Consider the following 15,525-nt stretch of genomic DNA (forward strand, 5'->3'; position numbering starts at 1 on the left):
GTATTTCTCTCCTACCTGCCTACATGCTAGTGGAAATGGGAGTCAACGTTTAGAAGTGATTTGGGGGATTGAACTGAGAAGGGATTGCAGAATATCATTCACATCTCCCACCTTTAATGCATCTCTTTTAATTGCAATCAAACACATGTATCAGTAACTCATTTGCCATTAATATAGGGGTCTTTAAGTTTTGGAAAATAATAGGATATGAGTGACGATTTCTCTGTGTCAAGGAATGTTCGATTTTTTTTCCTGTTGCAAAACGAACCGAACAAGAGTTTACATGCCTTCCCCGTGTTTGCTGCTAGCCAGGCCTTGTCAACAGTGAACAGTAGTGGTCATTGTGTGCCAATGGGACAGCTGTGTGTTGACTTCCTGGGAATTTTAAGGGCATTTGTGAAAAGCCAAGCCAGAGCATTCAAAGTATCCTTCATCAACATGTTTGTAGCGTTACTTCTATAAAGTTAAAATAAATGTGTCATATTCAAAATATGTAATTTGTATTTAATTCATATGTAATTATCGTTTTTTTAAATATTAATAAATGGCAACATTAAAAATCATTACAGTAGTTTAGCTAAAGCAATTTTTGGTCTAAAATACACATAAAAGGTTATGACTATATAATTTATTATAATTTAAAAATTTTTTTATTGAAGTGTAGTTGACACACAATGTTACATTAGTCCTGGGTGGGCAACATAGCAATTCAACAAGTGTGTATGTTATGCTCACCACAACTGTAGGTACCAACTGTCACCAGACAATCGCGGTACCATTGACAATATTCCCTATGCTGTACCTTTTATCCTTGTGACTCATTCATTCCATAACTGGAATATTATGATATTTTTTGATTGTTGAATATATGAAAAAGTTAGCATCCTTGTTCTTGATTTAACCTGATGCCAATGTGCAGAATATTTTTTGAAAAGTAAAATGTAAATTCATCACTGGAATTTAATTTACCTTTCTGGCATTTATGGAGAAAACAAGAAAAAATCATTTTCCTCCTCCACATGAGGGAGAAATCAAAAGAGAGAGAGCCAATTGAATATTTTTTAACTCTATAGCAGATTTGAGTAACAACTTCCTAACACAACTGGGTTGGGTCCTGGTTCCACATCAAGTACCAGTAATGTCCTTTTCTTAGTGTTCTGATTATAGTTGCAATGTTTGAATTTCACTGAACTTTTCAGAGAGCATTTTAAGTTGGCATTAGTCAGAGTCTTTGAGAGATTTTAAAAATCAAACAAAAACTTAATGGCCTGAAAGATGGATTTCATTACCTCTTGTTTTTAAGTAATGTATAGTGGTTGTTGGCAGAAATAGATAAAGCAAATAGATGCCTTGGGTCAGCTTGCAGATTTTTCTGTTCAAAGACTACCACACTGGGTCCAGTATCTAGCACAGTGTAACTTAGGCATCATACTCTTTTGACTAGTAAGTTATCAACTGTAACATTGTCACTCATGAAATAATATCAAGGAAGATCTTTGTTCTGGGAGAAAAATAGAAGTTTTGCCTGTAAGATGGCAGATATGATTGAACTTTAGTTCATAGTTACTGATAGAAATGTAAACACCAAGGCTAGGATGTCACTAATTTAGATTTTTTTTTTGATATTCGACTTCAGAACTTGTGTAAGTAGTGTAATACCGTCTAGTTTAGTACTCAAAATGACACTCTAATCAGTACTCTTTAATAAAGGGCCTATCTAACGGACAGACAGCAAATGTGTCCCCGAAGCATGTAGATCTTCTCCAGAGCATTGGGATGGAAAACTTAAAGGTGAAATAGTTCAGAGCTTCATAAACCAGCAAAAGCAAAGCAGCTGTTTACCAACTCCCACTCCCCCCTTCCCGCCAGCCCCTGGTAAGTTCTAGAGATCAGCTGTGCAATATTGTACCATCCTAAACAATACTACTGTACTGTACACTTAAAAATTTGTTGAAAGGGTAGACTCATGTTAATTATTCTTACCAGAATAAAATAAAATTTAAAATAAATTAATTAAAATAAACAGTCAAGTTCTATATAGTAGGAGGAGGCATTGACTAACTAACTCTAGGTATAATGACACTAACAAGGTAACCAAAATGTCAAAACTGATCATACAATGGTCCAGACCTTTGCTCAGGCAATTCAAGGTTTAGAAAATACTGGTCCCACCCAGTAGTTGGGGAGTTCTGAGACCACTTGGCTCCATCTGAAGTGGGGAGAAATATGATCTTAAGAAATGAAGCTTTTCCATTTTTCTTGATGTTTGAAAATTTTCATAATAAAATGTAGGAAGACTGAAATAAGGAAAACATGGCAACTGTGCCTTTGTTTTTCCTCCTGTTGAAACCATACGGTGCAACTCTAATCATATCATATTTCCAAAAGTGGTTGTTGGGTTGGGCAGTCAGATCATGTCTTCCAGACGCTTCAGGCAAGCAGATGAAGGAAGAAGGATTTCTTCCCTCTTCTTTCATCCCTGAAACTGGAGAGAAAGAAGAAATGAAGGCCAGTCTTCTTCAGCTTTGGGAACTTACCTCAAAGGGGGATTCCTACTTCTTCTATATCCTTCAGACTAACTGATGCTGCTTCTTGTCCTCTTATCACCAACTTGAATCATCCAGTGTGTGTACTCAATCTGCATTCACAATTACATCATAGACACTGAGACATTGCCATGAAGTATATGCACTTTTGAATTCTGCCCATGAATACTGCACATTTTTATTTTAAGCCTTTTAACTGGTCTTTCTAATTATACATCATCTGCTTCAGTAGGCTCATATTTTTCTTTTTTTCAGTTGGTCTTTATCCATGAGAAAAGATAAATTTAAATACTGGGATACCACTTGAGCTAGAATGGTAAGGGAAGATCTCTCTGAGGAGCTGGTATTTGAACGGAATCAAGAGTGATGTGAAGGAACCAGTCATGAGCAATTCTGACAGAAGAGGGTATGGCGAGTACAAAGGCCCTGAGGCAGGACAAGCTTAGTGGATTGAAGAAACTGGAAAGAAAGTCTGCATGGCTGGAGCAGAGTGAGCAAGGGTGAATATGTAGGCAGTGTCCAGCTTATGTGGAGCCATGTAGACTGTAGTGAAGAGTTTCAGTTTTATGATGATCACAACAGAAAATCACTGCAGAATTTTATGTAAGGAAATGAGTTTTGTTTTGTTTTGTTTTGTTTTGTTTTGAGCACTCTGGCTTGGGAGGGGTATTAGAGGGGAAAATATAGAGGTCCGGAGAACCTTTACAGACCCATTATAGTAAGCCAGGAGAAAAATGAAGTGGTCAACAATAGGGTAGTTTCAGTGAAAATAATGACACATTATCAGATTTAGGGTATATTTTTGTGGTAGAAATGGATGTGAGTGGCTAAGAGGGGGATAAAGGATGGCTCTAGGTTTTTGACATGAGCAGGTTCGTAATAATACTATTAGCTGGGATGTGACCAAACATGAGAGGGCCAGTTTGGGGAGCTGGGAATAAAAGGAGATTTCTATTTTAGATACGTTAAAATTGAGATGACTATTCCCTACCTAAGCAAAGACGCTTCTTGGATATCAATTGCAGTTATCTAGGTGAGAAATAATAGTGGCCTGAACTAAGGAAGTGGCAGTGGGGCTTGTGGGAAGGTGATGGATTCGAGAAATGTTTGAAGAAAAAATAAACAAGAACTTGATTATTAATGACAGGTGAGCCATGAGAGAATACAGGAGGAATTCCAAGGCCTCTGATTTGGATGACTGAGGGGTGCCAGTCCCAGAGAGGAAGCACTGGGGGAGAAGTAGGATTGGAAGAGAAGAGAAGGACTCCATATTTAAATAGGCATGGTTTTAGTGCTTATAGGAGACCCAAAGCCATGGGCACTGAGTGTGTTATTTTTTTTTTTTTAAGATTTTATTTATTTATTTGAGAGAGAGAGCACTTGAAAGCAAGCATGAGTTGGGGGGTGTGCAGAGGGAGAGGGAGAAGCAGACACCCTGCTCAGCAGGAAGCCAAAGGGATGTGGGGCTCGATCCTAGGACCCAGAGATCACGACTTGAGCCAAAGGCGGACGTTTAACCCACTGAGCCACCAAGGCATCCCCACACTGAGTGTCTTCTTATTTGAGTCTGGAGCTCAAGTGAAAGACACAGTTAGAGACCTGGGAGTCAGTGTTATAAAGATACTTGTTATTAATGCCAACAAAGTGGATAGAATACTCAGAAAGAGCCAGTAGTGCAAAAACATAAAGAGACTGTATTTCAGATGAAAAGAAAAAGCTTGATGTGCATCATGATGGTTAGCAAAACAATCCCCAAAACGCAGAGAAGGAAGGGAATACTATAAATACCCTTCCACATGAGATGTGTCATTTCAAGCTCCTCTTCTTCCAGAACTTACAATGAGTCAATATTGGACATGAGTGTCCTATCCAAAGAGCAAAACCTACGACCGTAGAACAAGATGATAAAGAATTTGGAAGTTAAGACTTCGATTTTGAATTCTTGGATAGTTCCATACATACTGTTGATGGGAATGCAAAATGTTATAGCCACTGTGGAAGAAGAGTATAGAGGTTTCTCAAAAAATTAAAAATGGAACCACCATATAGTCCTGCATATCCCACTTTTGGGCATTTATCCAGAAGAATTGAAATCAGGATCTAGAAGAGATATTTGCGCTCTTGTGTTCACTGCAGCACTATTCACAATAGCCAAGATGTGGAAACAATGTAAATGTGCATTGAAAGGTGAATGGATAAAGAAAATGTGATATATACATACAATGGAATACCCTTCAACCTTTAAAAACAAAAGGAAATTCTACAACATATGGTAATATGGTTGAACCTTGAGGACATTATGCTAAGTGAAATAAGCCAGACCCAAAAAGACAAGCATTGTAGATTCCACTGACAGGAGATATCTGAAATAGTCAAAGTCATAGAATCAAAGAATGGAAAAGTGGTTACCAGGCAGTAGGGGAAGGGGAAAAAATAAGGAGTCACTAACCAATAAGCATAAAAGTTTCAGTCAAGCAAGATGCGTATGCTCCGGAGTCCTGCAGTATAACATTGTACATATAGGCAACAATGATGCATTGTACACTTTAAAATTTGTCAAGAGGGTGGATCATTGTATTTGCAGATGATATTCGGGTTGAGCAATTGTCTTCCAGGCGATTGAGGTCAGCAGAAGACAAGCAGGAAATGACAGAGGCAGACCCCGTGACCGGGCTGCAAGGAGGGTGCTGGCCATCCAAATAAACCCAGTTCTTCTGGCTCCAAAATCAGTGAACACTGCCTGCCCCACAGCTGCCTCTTTAGAATAATGGAAGGTCTGTGTCTGGGAGGAACCCTGGAGATTATTTGGTGCTAATTTTCATTTTACAAACGGATTGACTGAAGCCATGAGACAGTAGCTTATTAAAAGTCACACACCTGCTCTTGGGTGCAGTCTGTGAGGATATTGGAAGCATTCCTGTTGTGCTCTAATACCGTTTGTAAGACTTTTTTCAAAGGAAATGAAACCAATGTCATGTATGCCCTCTGTATGCCTCGTGGCCGAATCTCCTTCTGGAGAGAGTGGGGTGTAAAGGTTAAGATTTCCAGCCGTTGTCTCAGACTCTCAGGGCTGGAGTCCCTGCTCTGTCCCTTAGGAGTCATATGACCTCAGCCTCTCTCGACTTACTCCCTGTATTTGTCAAATGGAGATAATACTAGAATTATCTCATAGAGTTGTAATGAGGATTGAGTGAGGTAATACCTGTCAAGCCCTGGGCCTAAGACTTAGCTCATGGTATGTTCACAATAAATTTTAGCAATTGTTTTTATTGCCCTTGATATTACTTTATATTACTTGCCTCTGTCCTTTAGCATCTAGGATGGAAACGTTAATAACAGACACCCAGAGGTTTATTTCCATGTAGTGGGAATAAAACAAGTATTTGTTAAGACAGTGACAAAAGAAGGAAGAAAAGAAGGAAGAAAGTGAGCAAGGGAGAACTTAGCACTGGAAGATCTTTCTTCATTGTCTGGCTCATATTCTGAAACGTGGAAATGTAGAAGCTATTTTTATTATTGATATTACCCATTTTTTTGACCTGTAAAATACACAGCCAGCATTTTTCACATGGTATGGAAAAGATCAAGAAGGAAGGGGTGTGTCTCTGTGTGTTTTAAACATGGCAGACAATTTCAGAGGTTTGCCATTGTTTTTACTGCTAACCCTGATTCCTGTACCTCGTACATGGCTCTGATGGAGTGTCTGTGTGTGCTGGTCAGAGGCACAGAGAGGACAGAGACAAAGTGCTTTCCCTTAGTGAGCTTGCATGCGGCAGAGCCAGGTGAAGCTTCTACAGATCATGTGGTGTAAGGTTAGGACCATGGACCCCATGGTCAGACCCCCTGAGTTTGGTTCCAGAACTTGGCAACCTTGCACAGTTCGCCATAATTTTATTGAAGGGACAGCCACTTGAGATCTCAAACATTTTTATGAATTACTTATAAAGTCAGAAAATCTTAATACCTTTCAAATTTGCTTCCTTTTTTTTTTTTTTTTTTTTTTTTTTTGGTGCAAAATGGTGGTTTATTAAAGCTCAGGGACAGGGCCCGTGGGCAGAAAGAGCTGCTGCCCCAGGGTCTGGAGGAGTGGTGATTATATACTTGGGAGTCGGGGGAAGTAAGGAAAAGGGCGGTTTCAAAAGAACTTTCATGTGCTAAAGAGGACTGACTTACAAGTCACCTATAAGATACCTGAGGTCTGGCCATTGTCAAGTTAAGGTTGTTTTCCCCTCTAGAGAGGTATTATTAACATTAAGATAGTTGGGAGATTCCTGGAAGACTATCACACATGTCCCACTCAGGGGTGGGGGTTGGGGGGAGGTTGCAGGGTGTCCGCTTGTGCTTTGTCTTCGAATTTGCTTCTCGAAGGAAGCAATACAACATAAATAGGAACATGAATAGGAAAAATACCACATAAATAGGAAAAGCATGGGGACTGCATGATAATGAAAACCTACTTAGTTATTTATTTACTTATTTTTGCCCCATTTGTTAGAATCTCGAAGCTGAAATGGACATTAAGACATTTTGTAGATGAGAGAATTAGGACCCAGGGAGGCTGGGTGCATTGGTTTCCCTGGAGATCATTGTAGAATCAGACCTGCCCCTTTGCAGTGCTGTTCTGACTTCAGAGGCTGCTGCTTGGGCTAGCCTTGTCAGCACCTCACTCGATATAGTCTGTGCTTTGTTTTATACAAAGCATGCCATCAAGCGCTGGATCCCCCTGCCCAGGGAGCCTGGCACGGGCACAGGTGCACTCAGCCAGCAGAGGCTGGTCCAGTGAGAATGCAGCTCAGTGCAAAGAGCACTCAGTGCACACAATGGCACTGGATCTTGCCCTGTTTCTCTTTTTCATTTGTATTTCCTTTCAGTTAATTTTGTTAACTAACTAAAAATTAGGTAACTGATTTTGCAGTCTTTAGAAAATGAAATAAACGGGTGTGCTCATACGGTCTTTACATTTGTACTCACGTTAATTAAATAATTAATCCATTATTTATAATAATGCTTCCAAAAACATGTTGAAATGAGAACTGCTTTAAAGGAGGCTTTAAATCTCAACCACATTTATAGCCAAATGATTGCAATAATTATTTTTTGAAACCAGATCATTTAAAAACAAAATAGCAATTTTTGAAAGTATATAAAACTGATGTCCCACGTATGAACATCTTGCACAATTTAACATAATTTTATTGAAGGGATACCCATTTGAGATCTTAACCTTTTTTATGAATTCCTTATGAAGACATAGAAATCGTAATGCCTTTCTAATTTGCTTCTCAAAGAAAATAGTTTGGAAAACGCCAAGGAAAGAAACATAGAAAGCATTTAACATAAACTGAAATCATTAATACTTAATGGAAAAACAATAATCCATTCTGAGGCATTTTAAAACAGCTGCTATAAGATCATCCCTTCTAGGAGGCTGGAAAGTTCTTCAAAACTGGTGCTTCTAGTCTTACTCAAAGAAGGACTCGACAGAAATAGAACCCGTAAGACCCAAAGATTAGAAGCAAGTGGATGGTGAGGTTCAAATGGCTTCAGTGTCACTGCTATTTGTCATCACAGATTTCCACCAAGCTTGCTCCCGCCCCTGGCTCCCCATGGGACCATTGAGTCAGAGGTTCTTGTGTTGATTATTGTTTGCTGGAGAGGAGGGATGCCTTTTCAGAGTGTCTTTAATTTCAGAGTTGCAAGAACCGGTTCTGAAAGTAGTTGGCAGTGTCAGTTGGCCAGATGGGTTTGCAGAGCCCCTTTTGTTTTGAACCACTGAGGCCCAAAGTCAAGAAATACTTGGATCAACTTAATGGAACCAAAACTGCAGAGTTCTTATTTGCAGATTTCTAAGACTATTTCATTACTTTCTGTCTTCTCTCGTCTGCTACTGTGTTCTGTTGATGACCACTCTTGAGCTATCTCAAGCCCCCTTCCTGAGTGGCAGCAGTCCACCCACCCCACCACAGCCTTCTCTGCCCTAAGGCTCATGGGATGGAAGGAAAGAATACTGGAGGGGTAGACTGGGAGGCAAAATTCTGAAGCCAAATACTTGTTCTACCTCTAGTGTTGTGGTCTTGGGCAAGATACCTAAACTCACTGTCACTTTCTCCTTCTCTCTCCATTTAAAAATATATATATTTTTTAAACTTTATCAAAGTAGTGCATACACAGTTAAAGTATCAAATACAACAGAAGTTTTTTTTAACCAGCCCTCTTAAATAATTTGCCTAGTTAAGCAATGCTCTCCCTTCCCTAGTGGTGACCTACTGACCAACGCTCACAGCCAGCTGAACACCAGGGCATCACCTGCTGTCCCTATAGCCTACCTGTCAACTTCTGACCCCACCTGTGGGGATATATGTGAACCAAGAGTGAATTGTGTTTGTTCCCAATCCTGCTGTGCCAATTATACTTGTTCATATAATTATTCAACTCAGTTATAAAATATGTAAACCAAGGACATATGGGTGCATAAAAGAATTGCTATTTCCATAAAAATGCTTTGGAAAGACTCAATGATGTTGAGTCATTAAAAATAAAATGCTGTAGAATAAGGTATTAAAATATAATGGTAAATTGTTAGGAAAAGACTCAAATCTAAAAGGACTTTGTTTTGTGTCTTTAAGTTCTCAATACACTTTAATGGAACCAAAACTAGAAAATATAGATGATTATGGGCATGGTTTATGTAAAAAAAAAAAAAAGTGCAGAACTTGAAATATGTAGTTATATTCCATATACAGAAATCCAGGTCATAGTCCCATGCGATTCTCCTGGTATTAATTTTTTTTCTGCTTCAAATTTTTATTTAAATTCTAGTGAGTTAACATATAGTGTAATATCGGTTTCAGGAGTGAAATTTAGTGATTCATCACTTACATATAACACCCACGGCTCATCATAACAAGTCTGATATTAAATTAGATAAGGTTCACATAAAATGCTGGCAGCATGTCTGATATTTAATAACAATTCATAAAATACTAGATATTATTGTGGTTATTACTAACTTAATAATTGTGCATCCGAGTAATTTTAGAAGAAAACAGAAAAGAAGGTAAAGTTTTAGACCAAATTAATATTTCAAAAGAAAATACCGTGATACCTCTAAAATCCAACAACGGAATATTAGACAGCAGAGAACCTAAACTTCTCCGTGATCGCTTTTGTATCAGAATACCAGTATGTAAAATGGAAGGTATCGATAATCGCCTTTCTGAAAGGTTTAGCTGGACGGGAAAAAAACCTGATTCATTCATGAAAGGACACCCTACTCAGTTTTAACAACAAATTGCCACACAGTCTTAGGAAACTGTCTAGGCTTTTCCTATCTTTGTATTCTCTGTTAGGTAAGGATGATGGTAAACAACACGATTAGTTTCTCACTGTGACCAGAGGAATTACTTTGAGAAAAGTGCACCGTGGTCATATTTGTGTTCTCTCCCTTGAGTGGGAGCCCTGTTTGGCTCAGTGTGCTCTTTATGATGCATGGAGCTCTCAAACCCTGAAGAAAAGGATTGGCGAAATGCTATTTTTTTTTTTATTGATTTCCCATCAAAGCCCTAGGTCTATTCACTGAGTATGGTGCTTATGCCAAGTTTCAACAGGTGAAACGTGCTTTGCTACCCAAACCAAAAATAACTCAGAAGAAAGTCATGGGAAAGTGATGGGAAAGATCCTGTTTCATTAGGTTGTCTATACCACTAAATTAAGTCTTTAATATCATAATCAATCTGATCAGCACGATATAAGAAGGGGTACACTGGAGGTGAGATTTAAACTCTTTTTCATTTTAGGGGCTGTAGCCAAAACCCAATTAATTTCTGCTATGTGAAACAAGCCTGAATGCTGACATTGAAAGTCATCTTCACAGGCTGACTATGGAAGAACATTTATAGTTATTTAATATATGATCATGTAGCAAGGAAGTCAGTCTATATTGATTGTATGGACTGAGCCCAACGTCTGAGGTAGCCATTACATTACAAATATATATAGGAATAGCAATGATTTAGAAGATACACTGAAAGCCTTTAAGAGCTATATACACTATTATTGAGTGGTGAGGGAGAATGCTTTTCTTTATGAGACAAATCATTAACTTAAAATAAGTGAATAACTTAAAAACAAATACGCATAATTTACTTTCTGTCCTTTTTATCAGAAAAGAAATTTTTAGGGGCACCTGGGTGGCTCAGTTGGTTAAACATCTGCTTTCGGCTCAGATCGTGATCTCAGGGTTCTGGGATCGAGCCCCACATTGGGCTCCCTGCTCAGCGGAGAGTCTGGTCCCTCTGTCTGCTGCTCTGCCTGCTTGTGCTCTCTCTCTGTGTCATAAATAAATAAAATCTTTAAAAAGAAAAGAAATTTTATAATCTAATTTAATTCAATACATATTTATACATGACACATAACTAGGTTCAGGGAAGTTATAAAGAGGAGTAAGACTAGATCCTCCCTGTGTTCAGCAAATTTACTATAAAGGGTCAGAGACATGCGTTCATCTAATATACTTCAGTCTGTGATGTGTGGAGATCCAAAGTGGACCAGGGAAGAATATCCAGTCCCTGACTGTACTTCATTATAATGCCCTAATGTCAGGTTTCTTGAGACCCTTAAGAAGTTGGCGGACCGTGGTTTCCTGGGGCTGGGGAGGGGAGAGGGGAACCGGAGTTAGTGTTCAGTGGGTATAGAGTTCAGTCAGGCAGGATGAACAGGTTCTAGACATCTGCTATACTACATTGTGCTTTAGAGTCAATAATACTGTACTGCACATTTCAAAATGTGTTAAGAGGATAGGTCTCATGTTGTCTGTTTTTTACCACAATCCATAAAAAAAGAATAAAGGAAGTTAGCAGATGACCTTGCACAACCTTTATATTTGAGTGATCATGGAGATGGGGAAAAGAGCCTCTTGTGTTCACATTTTTTAAGGAAATGACTTGATCGTTATAAGCCAGCGCTTAAAAGCAATACCTGATGAGAACAATTCCTCATGCAATCAATAAGCAACTTACCAGAATATCATGAGAGATAAGGCAGCAGCCACAGTTGACTTTTGGAATAGCCATTTTTTCCACATCAATTTAATTTCCTCCCATGGTTATGGAACAGATTATATAAACAATGAAAATGTGCTGAATAAATTAGTTTTGTATGGACGAAGATTTGGGGTTCTAGCCTAAACATATTCTCATCGCCAAGCCATAAAAGTGTGATCTTAATCATGCTACTGTTACATGGGTGAACGAGTAAATACAGAGTTGCAATTACATCAAAGTGGGTTGAAGCATGGATTACATATCAAGTTCCAGCCCATAGGGATCAGTTGTACTGTAGGACCTATAACTTATTGATGAACTATACGAATGACTTATAAATGCCTTCATCCAAAATGCAGAAATTTCTAAATCATGCGGAGCTGCTGATACTTTATACCAGGAAACTCATGACAATACAATTCAGAATGCCCTTGGGTGTATTTTTTAAGTCATTCTAAAGGAAGAACCGCTTTTAATTGACATATGTATAAACTGTATATTTTAACACGAGTGAAATTTAGTGAAATATTGTTAAAAAGGCAAATGCCAATAAGACCTTTGTCACAATTAGGGTTAGAAAATGAATATCATAAATGAGTTAAACTGAGAGCAGGTTATTTAAGTGGCAGGGGATAGCAAACAGACTTTCTGCTATCCCTGCTTAAGCCTCACCATTCTTAAGTACTTGTTCAAGTTTTTATCAACGTACTTTGAAGGGGATATTTTTAAAAAGACAGCATACAAAGAGCGAGACATTATGTATACATGTATTTAATATAGGATATATATTAATATATAGTTTGGCATGTAATATATATAATATATAAATATATGGTTTGGCATATAATATGTTATTTAATATTTATGTAAAATTATATATTATATAACATATCAAAATTATATATTATCTAAAAATGAGGTATGGCATACAGTGTATAATATTTATCATATATTATGTATGTGTGATATGTTATGTGAGGGAAGAATTGGAACTATGTAATCTAGAAAGCGGAGATCTAAAGAGTCATATAATTACCATCTTGCAGCTCCCTGGAATTATTTTCCGAATGAGTTGAGGCTCTCCTCTCCCCATAGATGACTAAGCCAGAAGGAATTTACTGTGTTACATTCAGCAACTTCATCTGGCAGAAAGAGGTCCTTCTTGATTATCAAGATGAACAATCATTGGCTCAAGGAAAACGCAAAGATTTCTTTCTCAGGGCTCTTTACTACAGAATAAACGAACATTAGTTCTGGATGATTTAATATCCATGGGATCACTTCCCTCAAAGAGCCTTTTTTCTTTCATCCTAGATTTTAGTTCATTTACTCTTCCAAGCTTCACAGATCAAGGTATCCAACAGTGAGCCATGGATACTCCACACCAGGAGATGCACAGAGCGTATCTATTCCGAATATCAATTTTGTTCGAAGAGATCTGTCCCAAGGACTCAAAGAATCTAAGTAGAAAATATAATTGGATACAAACAAAGATTTACACAAAGATTCTAAGCAGGAAATATAATTGGATGTTAACATACTGACACATAATGAAGTAGAATGCAAAGAATCCAGGGAAATTTTCTTCCCTTCAGTGGACATATTCCAGCTACACGTACCCCCCCCCCCAAGGCCCCAGCTCCATTTCTCCGATGCAGGGAAAACAGGCATAAGACTCCGTCTTTTCTATGGCAAAGTTTGAAGGTAATGCTCTGTTTCCTGATAAGTGACACCAAGTTTGTCACCTCTTCAGTAGCCCAGAAACACAGGGGGGGGAGATATTCTATTTCATGACCCTTCGCCCCCTCGCTTCATGATTTTCTTCGCTAGAAATAAAATACTAGAGGCATTGAGGCATCTTTATGTAGAAATGTTTAAAATATGTTTGGATATAATGGTCATATATGAATTCCCTTTCTCTTCCTTTCCAGGATGGGAACCAGTAAATTACCTGCAGCCTGTACCCAGAATCAGTGAGTCAACTTTACCTATGTTTGAGTCTCGGGTAGCTATAGATAAGCATAGCAACAACAAGAATATCTGAAAACCCCATCGTGTCACTCTTAAACACCTGTTCTTACAGTAATAATAACTGTCACCAGAAAGCAAAGCCGAGGTGCCATTGTTGGGGTATATCATCCTGGAAGGTGGGGAAGAGAAGCAAGCAAACAATGACCTTGCCCCAAGGATTTACAAAGGAAACCAAAGGTTTTGAAGATAGATTTCAGTTATATCTAGCCTAATGAATAATTACAGTTCATCTTATTTGAAAAATTTTACATTTTCTCTGTTTTTACATTTAAAACATCTTACACTTCTCTGGGACATTGGACTATATTTCCCAGAAATATGTTCCTCTATGAATATAGTAAAACCTCATTAACTCAGATATTGCTGATACACAGCCTTTGACCATTTGACCCAGACTAAGATGAAATTTACCTTTAAACTGTCTGCAAGAAATGGATTTGATAAGAGAAATAAAAGGAACACCTCTAACTTATTTAAAGATAATAATTGTTTTCAATTTTTGCATATACAGTGGTCTTTAGGCAAAAAGATTCAGCTATAAAGTAAGGATCCATGTCATTAAGTAGATGTCTCCTTAGACAGACTTTATTGGCAGGTTATAGTATTGAAAGTAATAAAACTGCATTGCTTTCAATAAATTCTGACTTCCATAATTCAGGCTAGCTTCTCCCTTTTCCTGCCTACCTCCCCAAACTCATTATTCCAATCTAATGAAGTTTACTGTTGTGTTATATGTGAATATAGCACTTATTAATAGAAGATCAATTCCAATCATCTTACTTTTTAAACTTACAAATATAATTTTTAATTTTTTGGGATGCTTATTTGCAACATTGATCACCTGGATGACAGAAGTATATTTACTTTTACAAGAAAAATGATCTATCATTCCCTCTCCTTTTCCATGACTTCATACAGCAGGTCATTTTTTAAAAATTTAAAACCCAAAATTTCACAAAGCAGGCAAGACAAATTCTCAGGATAATAGTGGAGATTTAAAATGAGGGGGAAAAGCCTGAAATCAAATCATGCCCCCCTTGAGGCTTGTTGAAAAATTGGAATAGTAACTGACTCACTATCCATCCATCCATGCATCCATTCAAGAAACGTTTAGTCAAAGGCCATGCTTATTGCTTCAAGGTGTGTAGAGATAAATAAAATTTTCTTCTTGTCTCCATTGTGCTGACACCCATAAGCTGAAACAGAGATGAAGACAAATAATTTTCTGATGTGATAAGTGATGTGTTTTCCTTGTCAGCAAAGTGCTTTGGGAACACAGAGAACATACCATTACATCTGATTGGAGTAATTGGGGAAATATGCGTAGCAGGTACAACAGTTGAGCTCATTCTTAAAGAATGAGTAGAATTTCTTTTTTTTTTTTTTTTTAAGATTTTCATTTGTTCATTTGACAGAGAGAGCGAGAGAACACAAGCAGGGGGAACAGCAGAGGGAGAGGGAGAAGCAGGCTCCCTGCCGAGAGGGCTCCATCCCAGGACCCTGGGATCATGACCTGAGCCAAAGGCAGACGCTTAACCATCTGAGCCACCCAGGCGCCCCAAGAATGAGTAGAATTTCTGCAAATAGGACAACATTTCAAATCAATATAAGCAGAAGTATGGAGATAAGGAAACACACGGAGTGCTCAGAAAAACAGAACAGACATAATGAGTTGCAGAGAGTTGAGGGGCGGGAGAGCAGTATATGGAATATAGATAGGTATGGTGCTGAGAAAATGTGCCCGTGCTTGGTAATTAGAAACAGCAGCTGAGGTGAGAGAAAGATTTGAGACTTGAAAGGTGAAGAAATGGAACAAGATAAGGCTATTCATGGACAATTGAGAGAACTTTTAGGAACATATAACAGTGGTGTGCCTGAGTAGCTCAGTTGGTTAAGCGTCTGCCTTC

The 15,525-nt window shown here is 38.1% G+C and overlaps 1 protein-coding gene across 2 annotated transcripts in view; it reads left to right on the forward strand.

Annotated features, from left to right (window-relative positions):
* CHST9 (carbohydrate sulfotransferase 9) overlaps window positions 1-15,525 on the forward strand; it is a 184,213-nt gene that overhangs the window by 73,021 nt on the left and 95,667 nt on the right. The window contains exon 3 of one of the 2 annotated variants that reach the window (XM_008690898.2): window positions 13,519-13,560. The exons of the other annotated variant lie outside the window; for it this stretch is intronic. Within the exon in view, the coding sequence (XP_008689120.2) occupies window positions 13,519-13,560 (42 nt within the window). The remainder of the gene's footprint in view (window positions 1-13,518; window positions 13,561-15,525) is intronic. 2 annotated transcript variants of the gene reach the window in all.

Source organism: Ursus maritimus, unplaced genomic scaffold (assembly GCF_017311325.1).
Source record: "Ursus maritimus isolate PB19 unplaced genomic scaffold, ASM1731132v1 scaffold_18, whole genome shotgun sequence".
In the NCBI taxonomy this organism is placed as follows: domain Eukaryota; kingdom Metazoa; phylum Chordata; class Mammalia; order Carnivora; family Ursidae; genus Ursus; species Ursus maritimus.